This window comes from Cuculus canorus, chromosome 7 (genome assembly GCF_017976375.1).
Source record: "Cuculus canorus isolate bCucCan1 chromosome 7, bCucCan1.pri, whole genome shotgun sequence".
In the NCBI taxonomy this organism is placed as follows: domain Eukaryota; kingdom Metazoa; phylum Chordata; class Aves; order Cuculiformes; family Cuculidae; genus Cuculus; species Cuculus canorus.
This window is the reverse complement of record NC_071407.1, coordinates 37899532-37919561: the sequence shown is the minus strand read 5'-3', so window position 1 is coordinate 37919561 and position 20030 is coordinate 37899532. Positions and strand designations below refer to the sequence as shown.

The 20030-nt window shown below is 41.2% G+C and overlaps 1 protein-coding gene across 11 annotated transcripts in view; it reads left to right on the top strand.

The window, feature by feature from the left end:
• The window catches only part of PCDH15 (protocadherin related 15), an 855028-nt gene that overhangs the window by 579849 nt on the left and 255149 nt on the right, over positions 1-20030 (top strand). For all 11 annotated transcript variants that reach the window (XM_054071964.1, XM_054071953.1, XM_054071963.1 and 8 more), the window contains 2 exons: positions 5715-5825; positions 9261-9431. In XM_054071964.1, the coding sequence (XP_053927939.1) occupies positions 5715-5825; positions 9261-9431 (282 nt within the window). The remainder of the gene's footprint in view (positions 1-5714; positions 5826-9260; positions 9432-20030) is intronic.

The following is a 20030-nucleotide window of genomic DNA, read 5'->3' as shown; positions in this document are numbered from 1 at the left end:
TGCCGGTGTAATGCCATGGAGAAATTCTTCTTTTCTGGTGTTGAATATCCTCTCTACCTATGAGTCTTGCTTGCCCTGTAAACACTGCTGAATTTACCTTCCCTTTTTGCCATGCTGTTAGCAGTAGAATAACTTCAGTGTCAATCGTTAATATTCCCGTCTTCTGCAGTGTTGTTCCCACACTTCATCTTGGTTTTGTCCTGCCTTTTTAGTCAGTGATGGGTGGTTGTATGTACTCCTACACATTTAGAGCTAATAGATTCACAGCTAAGAAATATTCATAGGCATGGCTAAAGTACTCTCAGAAGGGAGATTCTGACTTTTCTCATGCAGCTGTTCCTAGGTGAAGGTCAGTCTTTAAAAAAAAAAGAGGGATATATATGTTTAAAAAGAATCAGTTTGATATGATTTGTTATGATTTATATAGGATTAAAAAGAATATCAGCTTAAGAGCAGTTACCATGGGTCAACTGGTCTGATAATTTGTTAAGCAAGTTAAACTGATTTATCTATTCATCCCCACAATGACATAGATGTTACAGTGAGTGTGTGGGGATAAATAGTCCGTAGGCTTGTTAATCAAACCACAAGACATGGAGATTCCCTACTTTTAGTATGGGAGAGCTTGAACTGAAATGGTTTTGTGGGAAAACGGCGATGTGCTTTTCAGTTCCATTAGAAGTGTAGGCTAGCAAGTTCTGATTCAATTTGCACCATTAAGGCTGTACATCTCAAAAAGGCTTCATTCCTGTTTCCACCGCACCTTTTGAGACCTTTTGAGACATTTGAGACCGCACCTTGAATACCGTGTTCAGTTCTGGACCCCTCACCACAAGAAGGATGTTGAGGCTCTGGAGTGTGTCCAGAGAAGAGCAACAAAGCTGGTGAGGGGCTGGAGAACAAAAGTCTTACGAGGAGCGGCTGAGAGAGCTGGGGTTGTTTAGCCTGGAGAAGAGGAGGCTGAGGGGAGACCTTATTACTCTCTACAACTACCTGAAAGGAGGTGGTGGAGAGGAGGGAGCTGGGCTCTTCTCCCAAGTGACAGGGGACAGGACAAGAGGGAATGGCCTGAAGCTCCGTCAGGGGAGGTTCAGGTTGGATATCAGAAAAAAATTCTTCACAGTAAGAGTCATTGGGCACTGGAACAGCTGCCCAGGGAGGTGGTCGAGTCGCCTTCCCTGGAGGTGTTTAAGGAACGGGTGGATGAAGTGCTGAGGGACATGGTTTAGAGAGTGTTAGGAATGGTTGGACTCGATGATCCAATGGGTCCTTTCCAACCTTGTGATTCTGTGATTCCACTGAAGTCATGAAGAGTTTAAATACACACTAAGTGTGATTCAGCAGATATACTTTTTAGCAGGTAGTATTTTGTAGAATAGTGACAGTATCATGGAATAATTCAGTGTAAACTAATTATTTAAGAGGCTACTTTTTTAGTTTTCACTGGAGTAATAGTTGATTTTGTGTAGCTACATGCTGGGGCATGATATTTGCTTACTACATCCTTATATTTTGAGGACAGACCTTTTTTTTTAAAGAAAATATCAGAATCTAAAGCCATAACCATTTCTCGGGAGCGTTGTTTTGCGAAGAGGCAATGTCTTTGACCAAAGTGGAATTGTGCTGTTAGGATTTTGGGGGATAGGGAATTTTCTGACTTTGTGTTGCATGTGTTTGAAATTGTTTCAGTTTTCTTAAACGTTTGCAGTCCTTTCATGGATATTAAATTGATTGTGCAGACTTAAGCAGTCTTTTGGGTTATGACACTTCAATGAGACCCCTTAAATGAGTAATATCATTAGCACACGATGCATGGGTTCATTGCGTTCCATTCTCAGCTGTTGTTTGTAGTGAGGGTATGACTGAAAAATTTCTCTCATAATCTTCATACACAGAGGCAACAGTTTTCTAAGGAAATAGTGAGTACCAACATATGCTACTGTCATCTTTTAAATGTCTGCATAATGGAAGTGTTATTAATAAATGCTATTCCAGCTATTTAAAATGTTAGTTAATAAATGCTATTCCAGTACCACAATTATTTCAAAAGTAAGGAAAGAAGGAGTGACAGGAATGGACAAGCACCTTCAAATTCACAAAAAAAAACCCCGCAGCCTTTGAATTTTTCTCACCTTCTTACCTTTAACTTATAGTACTTGACAAAGACAGCTCAAATTTATTCTGTTTCAGTAAAGACTATGAAAAATGTTGGTACTAAGAAAATACCTCTTGTAGAAAGTAATTCTTACAGATATCTTTAGAAAATTGGAAGTGTATTAAATAAAATACATGTTTTAGCATACATTATGTTGATATCCTGAAAACAATAACAAATAAAAAAATCCAACCCCCTTAAAATGTTATTTCTGTAAAAACATGTTGTGCCCAGTAAATATAAAGCAGTTCTTCTATTAAGTCATAGTATTATATTGTTCAAAGGCATCCACAGAAATCATTCTAAAAGCTACGGGCACGGTATCCTCAAGATCAATAGAGAGGTTTGCCTAAGCACTAGTGAAGAGCATTGTAGCATCCCTAAGTGATTTGATCTGGTATTTTGCCACAGGAAGAGTTAAAAAACATTTCCTGAAAGTTTTCTTTTCCTCTCTTACTCAGCAGAGCTTCCTTGTTGTGGGATTTCCCTGGCGGGAACTACTTCTTTGGAATAATTAGTTGCTTTTTTTGCATCTTTACCTTACTACTTTTGTATTCCAGATTAGATAAATCCGATTCTTTCATCTGTAGATAGCCTTTATGTGCATAATATCGCTTTACCTCGTGATGCGTTTGATGTGTGTGCTTGACAGAGGTGACTTCTCAGCATTGTAAGCTGCTTCGTCTCAGCTGTCATCTTGCCGGAAAATTACTGCATAATATCTGCTACAAGTGGATTATCTTCCTTTAACCTGGGAAACGGTTACACCACGCTCAAAAATGATGTGTAGGGCTTAGCACAAAATATCGCTACTTCTCAGCTTCTAGGATCTGCCTCTATTGTGTGCTGAAGATGCACTCAGTGTCGTGTGGCACCATTGACGTAGTCTCCAGCCTTAGGAAAAGCAGACCGATTATAGCTCGTAGGTTTCATTGGAGACTAATGTTGTCATTTGAAAACACCCTGTAAAACAAGAGGTGTTATTCTGGAAATTCAATTTAACTTAATTATTTTCTTGTTTATTTGGGAAGATGAATAAAAGCCGAGTACAAAAATGAATGCAAATGGTGCCTAACGCAGGGCTGGGCTCTCGCTGCCGTATAATGGCATACGGTAAAAAAATTCGTAGCTTTTAAAGGGTAAGGATCAAGTCAATTAAACTGCCAAAAAGATTCTGTCTCCTAATTTCTAGTGGATTTTTAGATCTCCAAGGGCTCTATATATATCTCAAAGTAGTAAGACAATTGCATCCTCAAAACAAATTATGGACTTTCTCCTTACTAACTAATTTTACTCAGATTCATTCTGTTGTGATTGGCGAGGATTCAAAATGAAACATTTTGAGTTTATCTGGAGTTAGAGGATACACGTAATGCTTTTGCTATACTGTTTTTTCACATATCTTCTCTCTGGGGGGTAAATGGAATTGTTATCCTGCTGACTTCCCCCGTTTTAAATTTGCTGGCCCACACACAAGACTGTGGGCCAATAAACGTTCTAAGCTGTGAGGACTGCAGTGCAAAAGCATTTTCTGTTGAGACAAGAAGTGTCTGTTGAGACAAAAAGTTGTGCACCAACTGAAAGCAGGACCAGTTTTGTTCTCTTGGAGTAAGCATCTGTCAAAGCAGTGTCTTGATATTCCTGACTTCCAGTATGCACTGGCTGATTCCCGTGTTGGATGGAAATGCAACCAAGATGAGATGGTGTTGTGTGCACCTTTTAGTTGCTTCATTACAGTTTGAGTTGCAGCAGAAATAAATGAAGTTTGCAGAGGGATTACAGAGTTGATTGATCTGGTACCTGCAAGGAGCTGTGGCATAAATTTGTGTCTGGAAGTTAAGCTTTAAGCCACCACTGAACAATTGTATTTCTGTCCTGTATGGGAGCAAAAGGGGACTCCGGTCATAAACAGTTTGGGAAGAGGTTAAAGTTTTTCACTGAAGTTGTGCTGATTCTTGCTAGCAGTTCAGATTGTATGGTTCCACTTGAGTATGTTGTCATGCCAAGATCCGCCAAGGAAAAGGCAGTTATTTTGAGAGCACCCGCCCTGGCAGATACTCACCTGCAGAGCCTTTTCCAGCTGGTTCTGGCCTTTTAAAGAAGTGCTAAATGGGCTGAAGCAGTTACGAGAATCTTCCTGGGACTTAGAAGCAGGACATCTCTGTGTGTTTCTGTGTGCGTGTGTGCACTCATGGCAGCATCTTGTATAGCAGTCAAAGATATTACCCAGTAGTTATGTAGTAAACAACCTGCTTTCTTGTTTGGGCAAATACCGTTAAAAAAAGGAAGAGGGGGGCAAAAGCAGAGAACCCTACTTGGTTCTTCCATCTTCCATCAGCAAGTCTATTGCCCCAATATTGTAATCAGTTGGGGTTTTTATTCCAGTGGGAAGTATGTATTTTTTATCCGAAGTGTTGAGTTCCAAATTCAGACGTAAGCAAACAGTGTCTCCAGTCATTTGGCAGAGTTTGTAATGTGCTTTCCAATACTGTTGTCCTGCACACGACAAATATCTGCGACATGGTGAATTTAGCAATCACTATAATTTATTTGCTGAAAAACAAACTACAATTTCAGCAGATGTTTCGATCCTTAGAGGAAGAAAAGGTCTGGTTATGTTAAATTTAAGGAAAGAATGTTACTCTGTACCTGTGCAGTGTTTTCTGAGGGGAGATTTTTGGTTATTTGATTGCCGTTACCTGTTTAGCGTACTTAGATAGATCTAACATAGATTGAAGCATGGAAAGATTTTTTTTTTAATGTGATTAATTTGATAATAGAACTGGAGCAGCCAAATCTCCCGTCTGAAACCTGTGTCTCTGCCTATAATCCTTCTCCTAAAATGGTTCATTAGCCAAAATGGATCCTTTAAAGGTGTGTACCCTCCTGCCATTTGATGCCACAGCTTCATAATCTGAATCTGTTAAAGCAAATATGCAGGATAAGTTGAATTTTACCCGATTTACCCATCCTGATTTACTCTGAGACCTGAATTTACTACTGTATGAGCTTGTGCATTAACTGCCACTATGAAATGGCAGCTAAGTGGATAGAGTTGATGTTCTCCCTGTATGTACTACTTCATTACCCTCATGAAGGCCTGGGTGATGAGGAGATAAATAAGTACAGTGGTGTGGATTTCCTGATCTCTCATACTTGATACTTTCTACGATACTGAGAATACATAGAGAAAGGCAAACCATAGTATAGAAACCGAAGACCCGGGCTCTCAGCTGGTGAATAGAGAGAGCTTTTTGGAACGTACCACTGCAAAATCAGCGTGGCAAACCTGGCAGAAGCAGGAGAGTCAGACTTCAGTTTGTGATTGGAAGTAATAATGTATATGCAATAATTAGAGAGATGTTTGTTACATGCAGATTATTTGTTGTGGGGTTCTTATGCAGTAAAATGAGTGGGGAGAAAACTATGTGAAATCTCTAATCTGGGAAGCACGTGCTATTTTGGTGCACCGTCCAGTAGATCATCTCGTTGTAGCCTGTTTGGAAGGTTTTGACTTGGAAATATGTTCAGTTTTTTTATCCTGTTTTAACTTTTTCAGACTTCCAACAGGACCTTTGATATTCCACTCACTCTGTCTGGAGCGGTAGTTCTACGGGAAAGATTAAACTATGAAGAAAAGACTCGTTATTTTGTGATTGTTCAAGCAAATGTAAGTATAGATCTCTTAATGGCCATTTATGCCACTGGTTTAGGTGGGATTTTAATTTCCAGATTTAGTTTTTTCCAAGGGAAGAGAAAGCCTGGCTGAAAACCTGGTCTGATAACACTCCTCTCTTGAAGATCTTACTTGAGATCTGTCGAGGTTGTTGAAAGCTTAAGCATTTTATTACTGGTTAAAAAAGCTCGCTCAGTGTGTGTAACAAGACAGCCTTTTTGGTGCAAAGAACCGGTTGCAAATGTGTGAAGTACAGCCCATGCAGAAAAGTGCATTGTTGTGTCACTAAGTGTTCATTTTCTAACAAATCTGGCGATGCCAATTTGATCTCAAATGAGCTTAATGGATACAATTTACTTGTATCCTTCAGGTTTGAAATGCATTTTTCTACAAAGAGCTGATTTTTTTTTTCAGGTCATACTGCAAGCGTATGTAGAGGTTTTTACAAAGTGTCTGGCAGCGGATGATGCGTACTGAGAAGAAAAGTGATATTTAAACTGTGTCTAATATTTTTTGTCAGAGATTTTTCGTGTCCTTGAAGGCGGTGAAAGCTGTTGGTTTTTTTTTCCTTTCTGTCCTGATAATAGCCGAAATGAAAACTTTTCCTCTGTTGTTTACCTCTGTTGTGGTACTACTTCATTTGTGGGAAAACGGGAATGCTGTGAAGCAACTTTAAGGCAGCTCACTCCTGAATTCACACGTTTATATTAATGTCTTCTTTCTGATAGAGGATTGTAGGTGTATTTTACAATCCACTTTCCTACATGTTTTGTGGCACATTCAACCTTCCCACAATAGACAATAGAGTCTGGGTGTGTCCCAGTCCTTTTTACTCTCAGGTATATCTAAAGATGCTTCCTGGCCCACACATTTTTTTCTGTTAAAATAAGTCTTTATAGCTGGATGACATAACTCGCTGATCTCTTGAACAGGGATACAGGAAGGCTCAGAACTGATTTAGCTGCCTGTTTTATCAATAATTCATTCTGCATATCACCACTGCGCATTCACAGCTTTTTTCCTTTGACGTTGGAGCTGTGAGTTTGAGGAGACACTGTGCTCCAAGAAAAGTGACTGGGGCAGTTGAGCTGGTCATGTGTTTGAAGAGAAAGGCTTGGTGTGCAGCGATGCCAGCCCCTCGTGTGAGGAGGGAAGCCTCTCGCTGCCGGAACGACTGCTGAAGGCTCAGCTTGGGCTGCGCGGTGGCAGTACTACAAAGTAATCTTGTATTGATTGATTCACTCCTTTCAAAGTGTGTCCTGATGCAGTAAATTGTCACCTTTGTGGCACTGGCTTTGGGACTGGAGCAGACAGCGATAGCGTCTGTATCGTGGTTATACGCAGTGGGGCAGCTTGCAGGATGGCAATGTCTTGCTAGACCGTGTGTTTACTGAAGTGTACCCAAATGGGAGCTGAGCTCATTAAAGATTTGAGTGCTTATGAGAAACTAGAACGCAAAGAAAGCCTCTAATTAAGCTCTATAGCCCAGCTTTTTTAGGAGTTTGCCTTATGCATCCTTTTATTTTTTTTATTTTACAAAATATTGCAGACTCCATTTAAATCTGTGTTGTATGTACTATGCAATCATACGTCTGTTCCACTGATTACGTTAGCAGTGATGATTTATTGTTCTTGCATCCTGATGATACTACGTGAAATTAAATACTCTATATCTGTGCTTTGATCCAATATTTTGCAATGGCACATATTGGGGGAATGTGAAAAAAAAAAATATGTTGATGAAGGAGGTTGGTCCTTGTAGCTGGTGGTGTTTTTCATTATGGACCATGAAGAAAGCTGAATTCAGAAATTCCCATATTTAGGGGCTGTAAATGCAAAGCAGTTCCAAGAACTGCGTGGACTGCAAAGTAGGGAAAAATATGCATCCAGTCTGATTGAGAGCAATGACCTGTTCCTCTTACACAGATGATTATAGTCAATTGAAATAGTTTCAATGTACTATAAGAAATACTTAAAAATAAATCACTTTTTTCTGTCAGTGTTATTCTAGGATAGGAGGGCAAGACAGTGGCCCATGTTCCCTCTGCAGTATCTTATTTTTGTGAAGAAAAACTATCACAACAGTTCCTCTGTTTAAAAAAATCCTACAATCATACAAAGTCCTGACAACCCGGACATTCACACCACGTGTCTGAGGGCATTGTCCAAATGCTTCTTGAGTATTGTCAGACTTGGCACTGTGACTGCTTCCCTGGGAGCTGCTCCAGTGCTCCACCACCCTCTGGGTGAAGAGGCTTTTCCTAATACCCAACCTAACCCTCCCCTGGCGCATCTTCCTGCCATTCCCTCGGGTCCTTTCATTGGTCAGCAGAGAGAAGAGCTCAGTGCCTGCTCCTCCTCCTTCCCTGGTGGGGAAGCTGTAGACAACAATGAGGTCTCCCCTCAGTCTCCTCTTCTCCAGGCTGAACAGACCGAGTGACTTCAGCTGCTCCTCATGCAGCTTCCCCTCTAAACCCTTCACCAACTTTGTGGCCCTCTTCTGGACCCTCTGCAGTAGCTTTATGTCCTTTTTGGTGCCCAAACCAGCGCACAATACTTGAGGTGGGGCTGTATGGGTGTGAAGGAGAGCAGGACAGTCACCTCCCTTGACCGGCTAGCAATGCCATGCTTGAGGCACCCCAGGACATGGTTGGTCCTCCTGGCTGCCAGGGCACTGTTGGCTTATGTTCAGTTTGCTGTCAACCACAAGCCCTGGATCCCTTTCCACCGGGCTGCTCTCCAGCCACTCGCTCCTCAGTCTTGTATGTATGACCCAGAGCTACCTACGGGGTATTGGATAGCCATGCTATTTCTCCTCCGTGATAACAAAAGAAGAAGATGATGCACAGTTGCTAGAGTGTGCGTTTGTTCAGTGTATAAAAATAATCTGTGCAGTTCCCACTACTCAGGAAAGTATAGTTTTATTCTGTACCATCTGAAAGAAAAAAAAAAGGAGGAGAAATTGCAGTAGTATCTTGTGTACCCAAAGATATAAAAAAAAAAAAGACCTTTTACTTATAGGTGGGATTTGCCAGAGCTTCACAAGGCAGCATAGAGTGTATTTCAGATTGTAAGTAGGGCACAAGAGACTTGTTATCGTACACAAATATGCAGCATTTTTATAGATTGAACAAGACCTGTATCTTCATTTCACACCTCTCCTGAAAGTTAATTTCTCAAGACTGTGTTATTTTTGAGTGATAGATGTCTCATAATATTTATTAATTCAAGAGGTAATCTTTTACTTCTTAATTGCATTTCTGAGCCTTTACGGCTGTAACTCGGATGCTGAAGTTTCGGTGATTAGCTATTTCCTAGAACCTGGATAATTAGGGTGATTATATGTTTTGCCTTTAGCTTCAGCTTTAAATGTTTCTGTATATTCTGACTTCAGAAAGTCTTACCAAACGTAACTCCTTTGCTTCGCAGGACCGAGCCCAAAATCTTAATGAGCGAAGAACAAGTACAACCACCCTGACAGTCGACGTGCTTGATGGGGACGATTTGGGACCAATGTTTCTTCCTTGTGTCTTGGTGAATAACACTCGTGACTGCAGACCTCTCACCTACCAAGCGAGCGTGCCCGAACTGACTGATCCTGTAAGTCCTCTTGATTTTTCGCAGGTTTTATGTGTTTGCTTTGCAAGCAACTGTCGTCTTTTTCTGTGGACACAATTGAGAACTGGAACTAGAAAGGTCATTTGTGCCTCGTGCCACTTTTTATGTTCTAAACAAAAGAAAACCATGGGAAGATATTTGTAGGAATAGATGGTGCAAGCCTAGCTTTGATACAGTGGCAAATTGCTCTTTCACTACGAAGGCTGTGTCGCTGAAATTCGGCAAATTGTGGAATTGCTTTTCCCCATCTATCTGTGTTTGCCTCTCAAAACCCCGAAGAACTGCATTTGAGAAGGGACTTGTTAATCATTCAGGATTGTTACAGACCTTAGAAGAAAGATTTTTTTGGAAAAGGGAGCGTTAGTCACTGGTCTCTGAACAGATTATTTGTTGCTGCTCTCTGGTTTCAATCAAGAGGCATTAAAGGCTGCGTGTGTTTACCCCACATGGATGCTTGTACTAAGTATGTCAGTTACTACATCAGTTGAGGTAAGGGTAAAGGTCAGTGTAAAGCTTGTTTCATATCGGAATGTGCGTAATGAATCACAAAAGGAAGAGTTGAGAGCTTTATCTTTTCTTGACGGGAGGTGGTGGCGACTTCTCTTCCTTACAGGAGAACTGCTGTTTGGTATAATGGAGACGGGCGTCTCTGTGGTGGGTGGAACAGAAATATGAATTTCTTCGTTGGTGTTGGTATAGGACCTTGGATTCTTGTATCTAAGACTATAAAAAGGAAGAACCAGAACACTAAGTATTACCCCACCCAATTCACATTGATGTTAAGATGACTTTAAGGTAACACTGAGTATTTGACATTAAGACCACGACTTCCCTTGTTTGTTTCGGGACATATTCTCTGTCCTCTTGCCCTGAAGGTTAACGGTACAGGCTCTGGTTTAACAACCAGTACAACCTCAAGAGAGGTGACATAAGGCTTATTGTAATCAAGATGTGCCTTCTGCATAAGGAAAGGTTAGAATAAGTTTCAGGGAGAGTGGTATGAGTCAGTCTGAACCTGCTGGCAAACTTCTGGAGGAATATTGGGTCTTACAGGGCATGTGCACCTACAAACGAAGGGGTGTTTCTCTGTACTGGAGAAGCTCTTCCTCACAACTGAGGCCTGATTTGTATGGTGTAGCAAGCTTTGAGATATTCAGGTTTTGACAGCGTCAAGTCAGGTGGGAAATGGAAAGGGAGAGGCGTTCCAGATCTAACTTTATTATGCAACTCTCTCTTTCACTTCTGTACATTGGTGTTTTATAACCCTTTGTTTGTTTATAACCCTTTGTTTTGGACTTAGTGAATAAAACCTTTTATTTTAGATTTTACATTAATTTGCCTTGGCCTCAGTGTCATTTCAAGTCAATTCGGCAACAAGTTATTCCCCAGATGAGGATGTGGCCTTGTCAGGGTTACTGGGGTACCCAGGCTGTGGAAGATGACAGAGTATGACTACCTTTTATCCACACAGATCCAATAGAGTTCCCAGTACAGAGGCAGAAATGATGAATAAGCGGTGTTTGGTCGCTCCCTTGTTTTTTATCTGGTTATCTTACAAGTCACAGAGTTTACCTGTTACAGCTCTCATAGATTGAAGGAATCCAGCTCGGTCTTCATTCCTGCCTTTGGTCAGACACACGGGCTACACTGGGAGACAAAGTGATGTCTGCCAAGGAGGGTGTCTAGGGGAGGAAAAATCTGATTAGTGATAAGGTGCTGAGTTGCAAAGTGTATTCACTCAAGTTCATAAGCTACAATCTGTTCAGGTGACAGCTTCTTTTTGTTTGCTTTTTTGACTTTTCTGGCATCAAACAATGGCTTGAGAAATCTGATCTCTGAAATGAGAAACAAGTTTTGTTGATACACTATGAGCTATTTGCTGTTTATCTCTTTGTAGCACTGGAGCTGTTTTGATAAATGTAAGTGGAAGAAGAATGTTTGAACTTGAAGTTTTACCTTGGTGGCTCAGATCTTTAGTTGACTTCTAAATGGTAATTCATTTAGAAGATACAGATGGTACCTGAAAAGGTCCAGCTAGTAAATATAAGTGTTATATTTGTCCTGCTAACAGCAGTGTGATAAAGCACAGAGAAGCCTGAGCTGCCTGGGGAGCCAGGGGCTGGCAGTGGACTCGCGCGATGCTCTGATCCAGCAAAGCGGTGTGGGTGTAGGACCTCATTCCAGGGATAAGTTAGAGATTTCCGCATGATGCGAAACCATTGATTACACCACATATCCAAGAGCCACCCGAGTCTGTCGTGCTCTGAGCTTTTAACTGCAGTGTCAGGATACGTAGAATCTGATGGCAACCAATATACTCCTCTGATCGATTTATCTGAAGTTTGTTGCACTGGTTCTTGTTCTAAGAGATCAATCTTTACTGTACTGTAGGCATTGAATCTTCCAGTGGGTGCAGTAAATAAAACAGGATGTTTGCTAAAGTTTTTTTAGTTGTAGCCGCTACATAGGTTAAAGAACTGATTTTAGACCAGTGTTGTCACCTTTTTTCCTTGATTTTTCAGTGAATTTGAGGAAGAATATTAATGAATCTAGAACAAAGAGCAATGAACTGTGAATTATTCAGAAGCAGTAGCTTGAAAAAGAACTCCAGATTTACAGGGCAACATACCAACTCAACTGACCCCTAAAATAAAGTATTTAATGTAACTGAATGAGTAAGAATAATATTTTTGTGCCATTTTGCACGGTTACTTATTTTTAATTGGCTTCCATCCACGAATGAGCGCAAAATTGTGTTTCCTTTCCAAGCTTCTGTCCTTTAGATGCTCAAAAGGGATTGGATACATTGGCAATTAAGAATCCATAGTGTGTGTGCTCTGTTTATGATCTTTGGCTGGCAAGGATGGAAGAGGCCAGCAAAATCAATGGATCTTTTTGTTACCAGAGCAGCAATTTATTTTCTTGAAGAACAGTATCAGGGTTTAGACTATGCTTTCTGAGAGCTGGTTTGACTCATGGTAGTAGTTCTATTATTAAGCCTCCACCAGGCTGGGCAGGTGGCTGCCTAATTACTCCTCAAAGACGGGTAAAATCCCAGCTTGCATTTGTGCCGTTTGCACAGGCGGTGTAGATTTCCCCAAAGCTGCAGATCTTCTGAGCAGAGCCAAAGCTTATCTGATGGTCCTCTCTGGGTGTGCATTTCAAATGAAATGTTATGGTAAAAAGTACCTTCTGGGTCAGCCAGGTGCTGCCTCCAACCGATGGAGCTTTGCCACAAACTGCAGTGTTCCTCTTCGGCAGTTGCCTGATTTCGCGAGTGGCTCTTCTGCAGTGCCAGCCAATGAGATATGGGATTATTGCTATGAGGGCCTTGTTAGGTCTGGGAGCAAAGCTACGGGCACATAAACATGATGTCTCCGATACCAAATGCTTGTGAGGTAATCTTACAGCTTTGTGGAGGAGGCAGAAATTCATAGTTCAGGATGTTTTTATAGCGCATTAGCTCTTCCGGATGCTTAATCCAGGATTAAGGTAGGTGAGTGGTGAGGGCAGCGGTGCCTCGGTGCTGCTGACGCCCGGACACAGAGTTAAGTGAACAGCCTGTCACTGCTGTTCTCCACACCTGAGATTATGGATTGCTTCCCTGAGCAATAATTCGCTTGTGAAGTGCTACCTGGTGAGTCAATTCAGAGCCTATGACAGCGTAAAGCTGCTTTACAAGTTTCCAGATTAGGAGGGAAAATAACTAAATCTACTGAGTTTTGAGTCCTTTAATAATCCTTGCAGGAAAGACACCAAAGCCCGAGTAAGGCGGCGTTCAAAGGCATTGTTTGAAGTTCCGTCTCATGATACATTGAGTACATTCATTGACTTCATTTCCCTAAGGGGGAGGTAAAGTACGACTTCAGTGATGTCTTACGATGAGCTGGCATAAATCTTCCAAAAGTTAAGTTTGGCAAGCCAAATATATTCCTTGTGACAAGAAGGGGTGTCTGTGCTAGATGAAAGGATGTGTATATGAACCTCTCGTATCTGCTAATTGGTCCATATACTTCCATGTTGTTTTCCCTACCATCCTACTGTCTTTTTAGGAATGAATTTATTGTTGTTAGCTAAACTTCTGTTTCTGAGAAAATCTGCCGTGTTGGTTAAGTTTTAGGGGATTTCTTGCTACATAATTTTATATTTGCCTTAGTGTTTCTGTGTTTGGTCAAATCAGGTAATTTCTTTTTTTTTATTGTCTCCAGAAGACTTCAGTAAGTTTCTATTAATTTATTAACAACTGTTGTGGTTTAACCCCAACTAGCAACTAGAATCACCCAGCCACACTCTCTCTCAGACACACAAGCACCCTGGTGGGATGAGGAGAAGAGTCTTGAAGTAAGGTAAAACTCGTGGGTTGAGATAAAGACAGTTTGAAAGAAAAACAAATTAATAATAATAATAATAATAATAATAATAATAATAATAATAATACCAAACAAGTGATGCTCAGTGAAGTTTCTCCCCACTCAATGACCAATACCCAACCTAGCCACACACAGTGACGGCTGACCAGTGAGCTAGGACCTCCACCAACTTCCTATTTGTATGCTGACTGTGAGGTTATATGGTGCGGAATGTCTGGCCAGCTTGGGTCAGCTATGGGGCTGTGCTCCCTTTCAGCTTCTTATGTACTTGTACATTTGCAGACCGTGGGAAACTGAAAGTGTCCTGGATTTCTTAGCGACAACTAAAACCATAAGTGCATTATCAACACTGTTCTCGTACTAAATCTATAAAAACAGCAGCTACTGGGAACAAAATTAACTCTGTCCCAGCCGAGTATAGGCGTTACCTGGCAAGAACTAAAAGAATAGGTCTTACCAACGTTATTCTCATAGTGAATCCAAAACACAGCAGCTACTAGGAACAAAATCAAATCTATTGTAGCTGAAACCAGGACACAGTTCATGCAAGTCATCAAATAGAGTTAAAAACATAACTTCATGAACATCTCATAACATTGGCAAGATAATTTTCTGCTTTCCCTCTCAGTCTAATCCTGTCATCCTTACTTTGTGAAGTCTTTGTCCACTTCTCTACTCAGATTTTTTCATCATCATGCAAAGATGGAAAGTTAATTAGCAGTAAAATATAGATCAGGTTTATTTAATCTATTGCTGGACTAGTTTTGCAATAAACTGATTCATTATCAGGTTCCATAGGGTAATTATCATTCCCTAGGAACACTAATACACTCCATAACACCTACGAGGCTTTCTTTGTACTAAATCAAGATTCAACACTTTAAACACGGAGCTGTATTAGGAGACACTGCTTATTAGTGAACCACTGATGTATCTTTCTATATGGAAAATATTTATTTTTGTACTAATTATCCGCAATGTCCTTAAGGAGTTGTGTCAGCAGGAACCTTAACAAACTCTGTGGGCTCAGCTGCCCTGTTGAGGAGAGATTCAAGGGTCTGAGCAGACGACTGCTAGATGAAAGGCTAAAATAAAAGAAAAAAAAAGAGTAAAAATAAAGTTCTCCAAAGCATAGTGTGTTGAGGGAAGTGAAAAAAAGAAAAAGACATTGAACAGGAGGAAGTGCCTTAAGGTTTTATTAGCAGGAAGGACTTCTTTAGTTGGATTAGTTTGGATTCAGGGGAAGAAAACAGAACTTTCAAGAGGTGGTAGTGCAATCCTGCTGAGTAAAAACCTTGTTTGGTCAGCTGGGGAGCAAGTCCTCCCTGAAGAGCGCTGTGCACATCTTGTAACACATCGTTTTGAAACTGCAAAGTGCAGGCTTTTGGTGGTAAGGTGAAAAGAACAGTTTTCTTTTGCTGGCACAGAAATCAAGAGTTACTATACTTTTTTTATTGCAAATTTAAGTCATATTTTCTATATTTAAAACTGAGCAAAGTCTTTTCTGGTCATTTCAATGAGGTTTGCTTTTTATTATTGTCCCCAAGAAGAAAGGTCTTGAATACTTTATAAAAGGGACAGAAAAGCTCATTGACTTTCATATAGGCAAAACATAAACCATTGTAATATTAAGAATTCTGTAGATTCATCAAATCCTCAATGTATCTTGATAGAAACCACATCTTACTTGGAATCCAGAGTCCCTTGAAGTGTTCTCAGCTAGCAGTGAATAGTGTGTTTTGCGTCAGACTGATAGTCACGTCAAAAATGACAGGTGCTTTTTAAAACTTGCGTTTTATCTTTTCATTTCTTGCTGAAACCCTGGGGGCAGTCACGACAGCTTTTCCGCGGGCCATTTCCCGCTCCCTTGCGGCGTTCGAGCTCAGCATCACCGTAGTGTCGCGGTTGCGGTGGGATAAGTGTCATACCTGCCGCCGCGGTGCGTTGCTGCTTGGCAGCAGTCTGCGGGTTCTCTTTGGGGAAAGGGCTGGTTCTGGTACCTCCGGGGCACAGGCAGCGGGGAGAGAGGGATGTGGAGCAAATGGATCATTCTCTAGCTGGGAGAAGTGGAGGCGGGGTAGGAGGGAACTTGGGTTGCAGCAGGTCAGGAAAGGCTGGTTTTATTGCAATGAAGGAGGAAAAGGGGGTTTGGTGGAGGGCTGAGGTGATTTGATTAGTGGATAGGGCTGGGAACACGAGACACTTTCCTAAGTTTAATCATAGAATCAGAGAATCATAGAATCACCAGGTTGGAAAGGGACCCACTGGATTATCGAGTCCAACCATTCCTAACACTCCCTAAACCATGTCCCTCAGCACTTCATCAACCCGTTCCTTAAACACCTCCAGGGAAGGTGACTCGACCCCCTCCCTGGGCAGCTGTTCCAGTGCCGATGACTCTTGCTGTGAAGAATTTCTTTTCTTATATCCAGCCTGAACCTCCCCTGGCAGGTCCTTCTTGTGGTGAGGGGCCCAGAACTGAACACAGTATTTGAGTGTGGTCTCAAAGAAGGATGTTGAGGCTCTGGAGTGTGTCCAGAGAAGAGCAACGAAGCTGGTGAGGGGCTGGAGAACAAGTCTTACAAGGAGCGGCTGAGAGAGCTGGGGTTGTTTAGCCTGGAGAAGAGAAGGCTGAGGGGAGACCTTATTACTCTCTACAACTACCTGAAAGGAGGTTGTGGAGAGGAGGGAGCTGGGCTCTTCTCCCAAGTGACAGGGGACAGGACAAGAGGGAATGGCCTGAAGCTCCACCAGGGGAGGTTCAGGTTGGATATCAGAAAAAAATTCTTCACAGTAAGAGTCATTGGGCACTGGAACAGCTGCCCAGGGAGGGGGTCGAGTCGCCTTCCCTGGAGGTGTTTAAGGAACGGGTGGATGAAGTACTGGGGGACATGTTTTAGGGAGTGTTAGGAATGGTTGGACTCGATGATCCAATGGGTCCTTTCCAACCTTGCGATTCTGTGATTCTGTAAATTCTCTTGTAAGGGATGGTATTTACAAATCATCCTGGAATCTGACGGCAATTGAGCACAATTGTGTCCACTGACAGAATTGAATGTTTAAAGTGAGGCTTCCAGAGAAAATAGAACTTTAATCATTAGCAGAACTGCATGTTTCTCTTCATACAATTTTTTTTTTTTGGTAAGGAAAGAAGTGACTTTTCATTTTGCGTGGGCGGCATCCAGCTCTGCAGTGGTACCTGGCTGCAATAGAAGGTGTGTCGGCGTGCTCTGGGCTCTTTGTGTAGAGACACATCTTGCTGCCCAGCCCGATGATGTGCTGTGTCTCGCTCTTCTGTAGAAGTTTGTTGTTATTGTTTCCCTTCCGTCTCTTTCTTTATCTCTTCCTGTATTAGGAACTGGTCTTCTCTTTGAATTCAGAGGTGTTTCTCAGTAATCAATACACGGGAAGACAGCAAATTCCTAACGGTGCTGTGTTCAACTTTGACTCTAACTATTGTCATGCTGCCTGAGGGTCTCTCTTAACGTTTACCAATAATGAACCTGTGGGTTCTTTGTATCACTTGGTTTCAGGGTTTGATCGGAAAGAGAAATAAGCATGCTTGGTTTTTAAATAAAGGTTTAGTTGAGAAGATCAACTTCTAACAGCTGTCTTTAGTTGAGAAGATCAACTTCTAACAGCTGTCATTTCACAGTTTCTCTGAAGTCTATACAACAAATGATTCAAGCTAAAAGTTTATGTTCTGTTTAGTGTTTCTGCAACCATTCTCTAATGATTGTAGTAGCTGCAGAGCACAGACCTGTACAGGAGAGATTAGGCTGTTAACTTCTTGGTTTTGCTGTATGCACGTGTTGTCTGGTTTTCTGTAGGAACTCAATTCTCATCTTTAACGCCATAGTCATTTTGCCTTTTCCTCACAAACACTCCTGTTTCTGAGCAAATGTTGGACAAAATAGCATGGGCAAATCATTATTTGCTACTAAAAGGTTTATGTCCTTTCTTATCTGTATATTATGTCTCAGAATATGTATTTAGAAAAGCCTGGCCAAAGTTAATGAAACAAATCTGTGGTGAAAGATAACATCTGCTGTCAACTCTTCATTGGGAAGACGAATGTGCTCCTGTGTATTTACTCACCAACAATTATTAGGTAGGCAGGGCAGCAATGTCACTTCAGCCACACCTGAAGAACTAATCAGAGAAACGCTTAAAAAATGAGGACTGTATCTATAAATTCTTGAGTTATTGCTTGTTCGGTAAATTAGAAAATAACATCTTTAGTGTTTGAGACTTTGAATAGACCCTTTGCTACTGGCTGAAAGATGAGCAAATTGACCCATTTTTCAGGTATTAATATTTCATTAGCAATGTAGGTAAAACCTGAAACTCGGATTAGGAAAGGGAAAATGAAGATTGATTTCTGTGACACGTATGCAGTTGTCGGCGTATTTTTTTATTGAAAAAGTCAAGTTGTTATGCCCAAGTTATTTGCAGCGTAGAGCAGCAGATAGCAATTTTTCTAATTAAATTTAAGCACAGATGCATGATGAACAGATAGGCAATCTTGAATTGCTTTGCAAGTCAGAAAACAATTCAAAAGCAATGATAAAATCCTCTCTTGGGTGCAGTTTCCCCTTCAAAGTTTATGGATAAACTTTTCATTTGCATTTTTTTCAGTCTTTTGACTCTAATTGCAGCCAGGCAGAGGTCACCCGATTTGATTTTAAGTTCAAGGTAACAGTGTTACATAAGCAGTTGCGTCCACGATACATTTACTAACACTGATTTCTATTTTATAACTTGATATGGGTGATTTTGAATTAACTGTATGGAAATGACTCAGCAAAGTCAGAATGTACAGCTTTGATAAGCTATTGATTATCTGCTGGTGCATGATAATGAGTGTAAGAGGTGATTTAAGTCTTCTGCTATGATTTTTTCCTATCTTGTCCTTTTTTGTGATTGATTGTCTCCCCTATACAGTCTCTTGACAAGGAGAGCCTTTTTTTTGTTTTTTTTAAAGGAAATGTCACTGAAAAGTGGTGAAGCATGAAAAGGTTAAAATTACAAAGATTATGATGTTACAGGTAATTAATTTTTATGTATTTGGGACTATACCAAGACAGCATGGCTAAGTAAAAAGAATTGTCAGGAAAATGGTCGGGAACTTTAATATGTGAATATGTGAACCTGAGCATCCTTTTCTATAGCCTCTGTTAGCAGGCAGGCACGCGCTTCGCTTGCTTGATCAGGCGGGACAGCCACTCTTCTGTAGCTAAGATTAATTTATGATTTTAAATACAAGACTTGGACTTGTTCAGCCTGGGGAAGGAGAAGGCTTTAGGGGGGCCTTATGAGCAGCCTTCTGGTACTTAGAGAGGGCTACGGGAAACTGGGGAGGGGCTCGGGATCAGGGAGTGAAGTAGCAGAATGAAGGGTAACGATTTTAAGCTGAAAGAGGGGAGATTTAGATTAGACGTTAGGATGAAATTTGTTACTGTGAGGATAGGAAGACACTGGCCCAGGTTGCCCAGGGAAGCTGTGGCTGCCCCATCCCTGGAGGTGTTCCAGGCCAGGTTGGAAGGGCCTCGGGCACCTGATCCAGTGGGAGGTGTCCCTGCCCATGGCAGGGGGTGGGACTGGATGGGCTTTAAGGTCCCTTCCAACCCAAACCATTCTATGATTCTGTGTATTTCGGATAGAGAAGTTAACTTGGCTGCTTTTCATTTCAAGGACAAACTCACTCCTGCAATGAATGTTTCAGTTATTGAAAACACTATTTCTGGTAGAGAAAATAATACCAAAGCAGCAGAACGAGAGAATATCAGCTGAGAGATGGTGCTTTTAACCAAGGTGCATTTCAGAAGTAGAGTTGATGTCTATGGGAAGGGATAAAGTGATGCGTTGTAGTTTACTGTGAGTACAGGAAACCTGCTTTAGCGATGGGATAACTTTGTTGGAGATCTTGCCTCCCGTGTTTGGTAGATACTGCAAAAGGCAGGGGAGAATAAAGATTTTCCCTGAAAGACAGAACCGGAAGACACACGGTCTTTTTCTATATTGTGAAAAGATAATTGGTTAAGCATGATTTACGTGCCTTAGGTTTTCGCTAATACTAATATGTATTAAAATGCACACGTGGAGGTTTTAAATGAAAAAGGATCAACCTTGACTGAAAAGTGAGATACTTGGGACTATACATAGTGGAAAAAAAAAAAAAAAGTAGGAAAAGAAAAATATTACTGCTAAT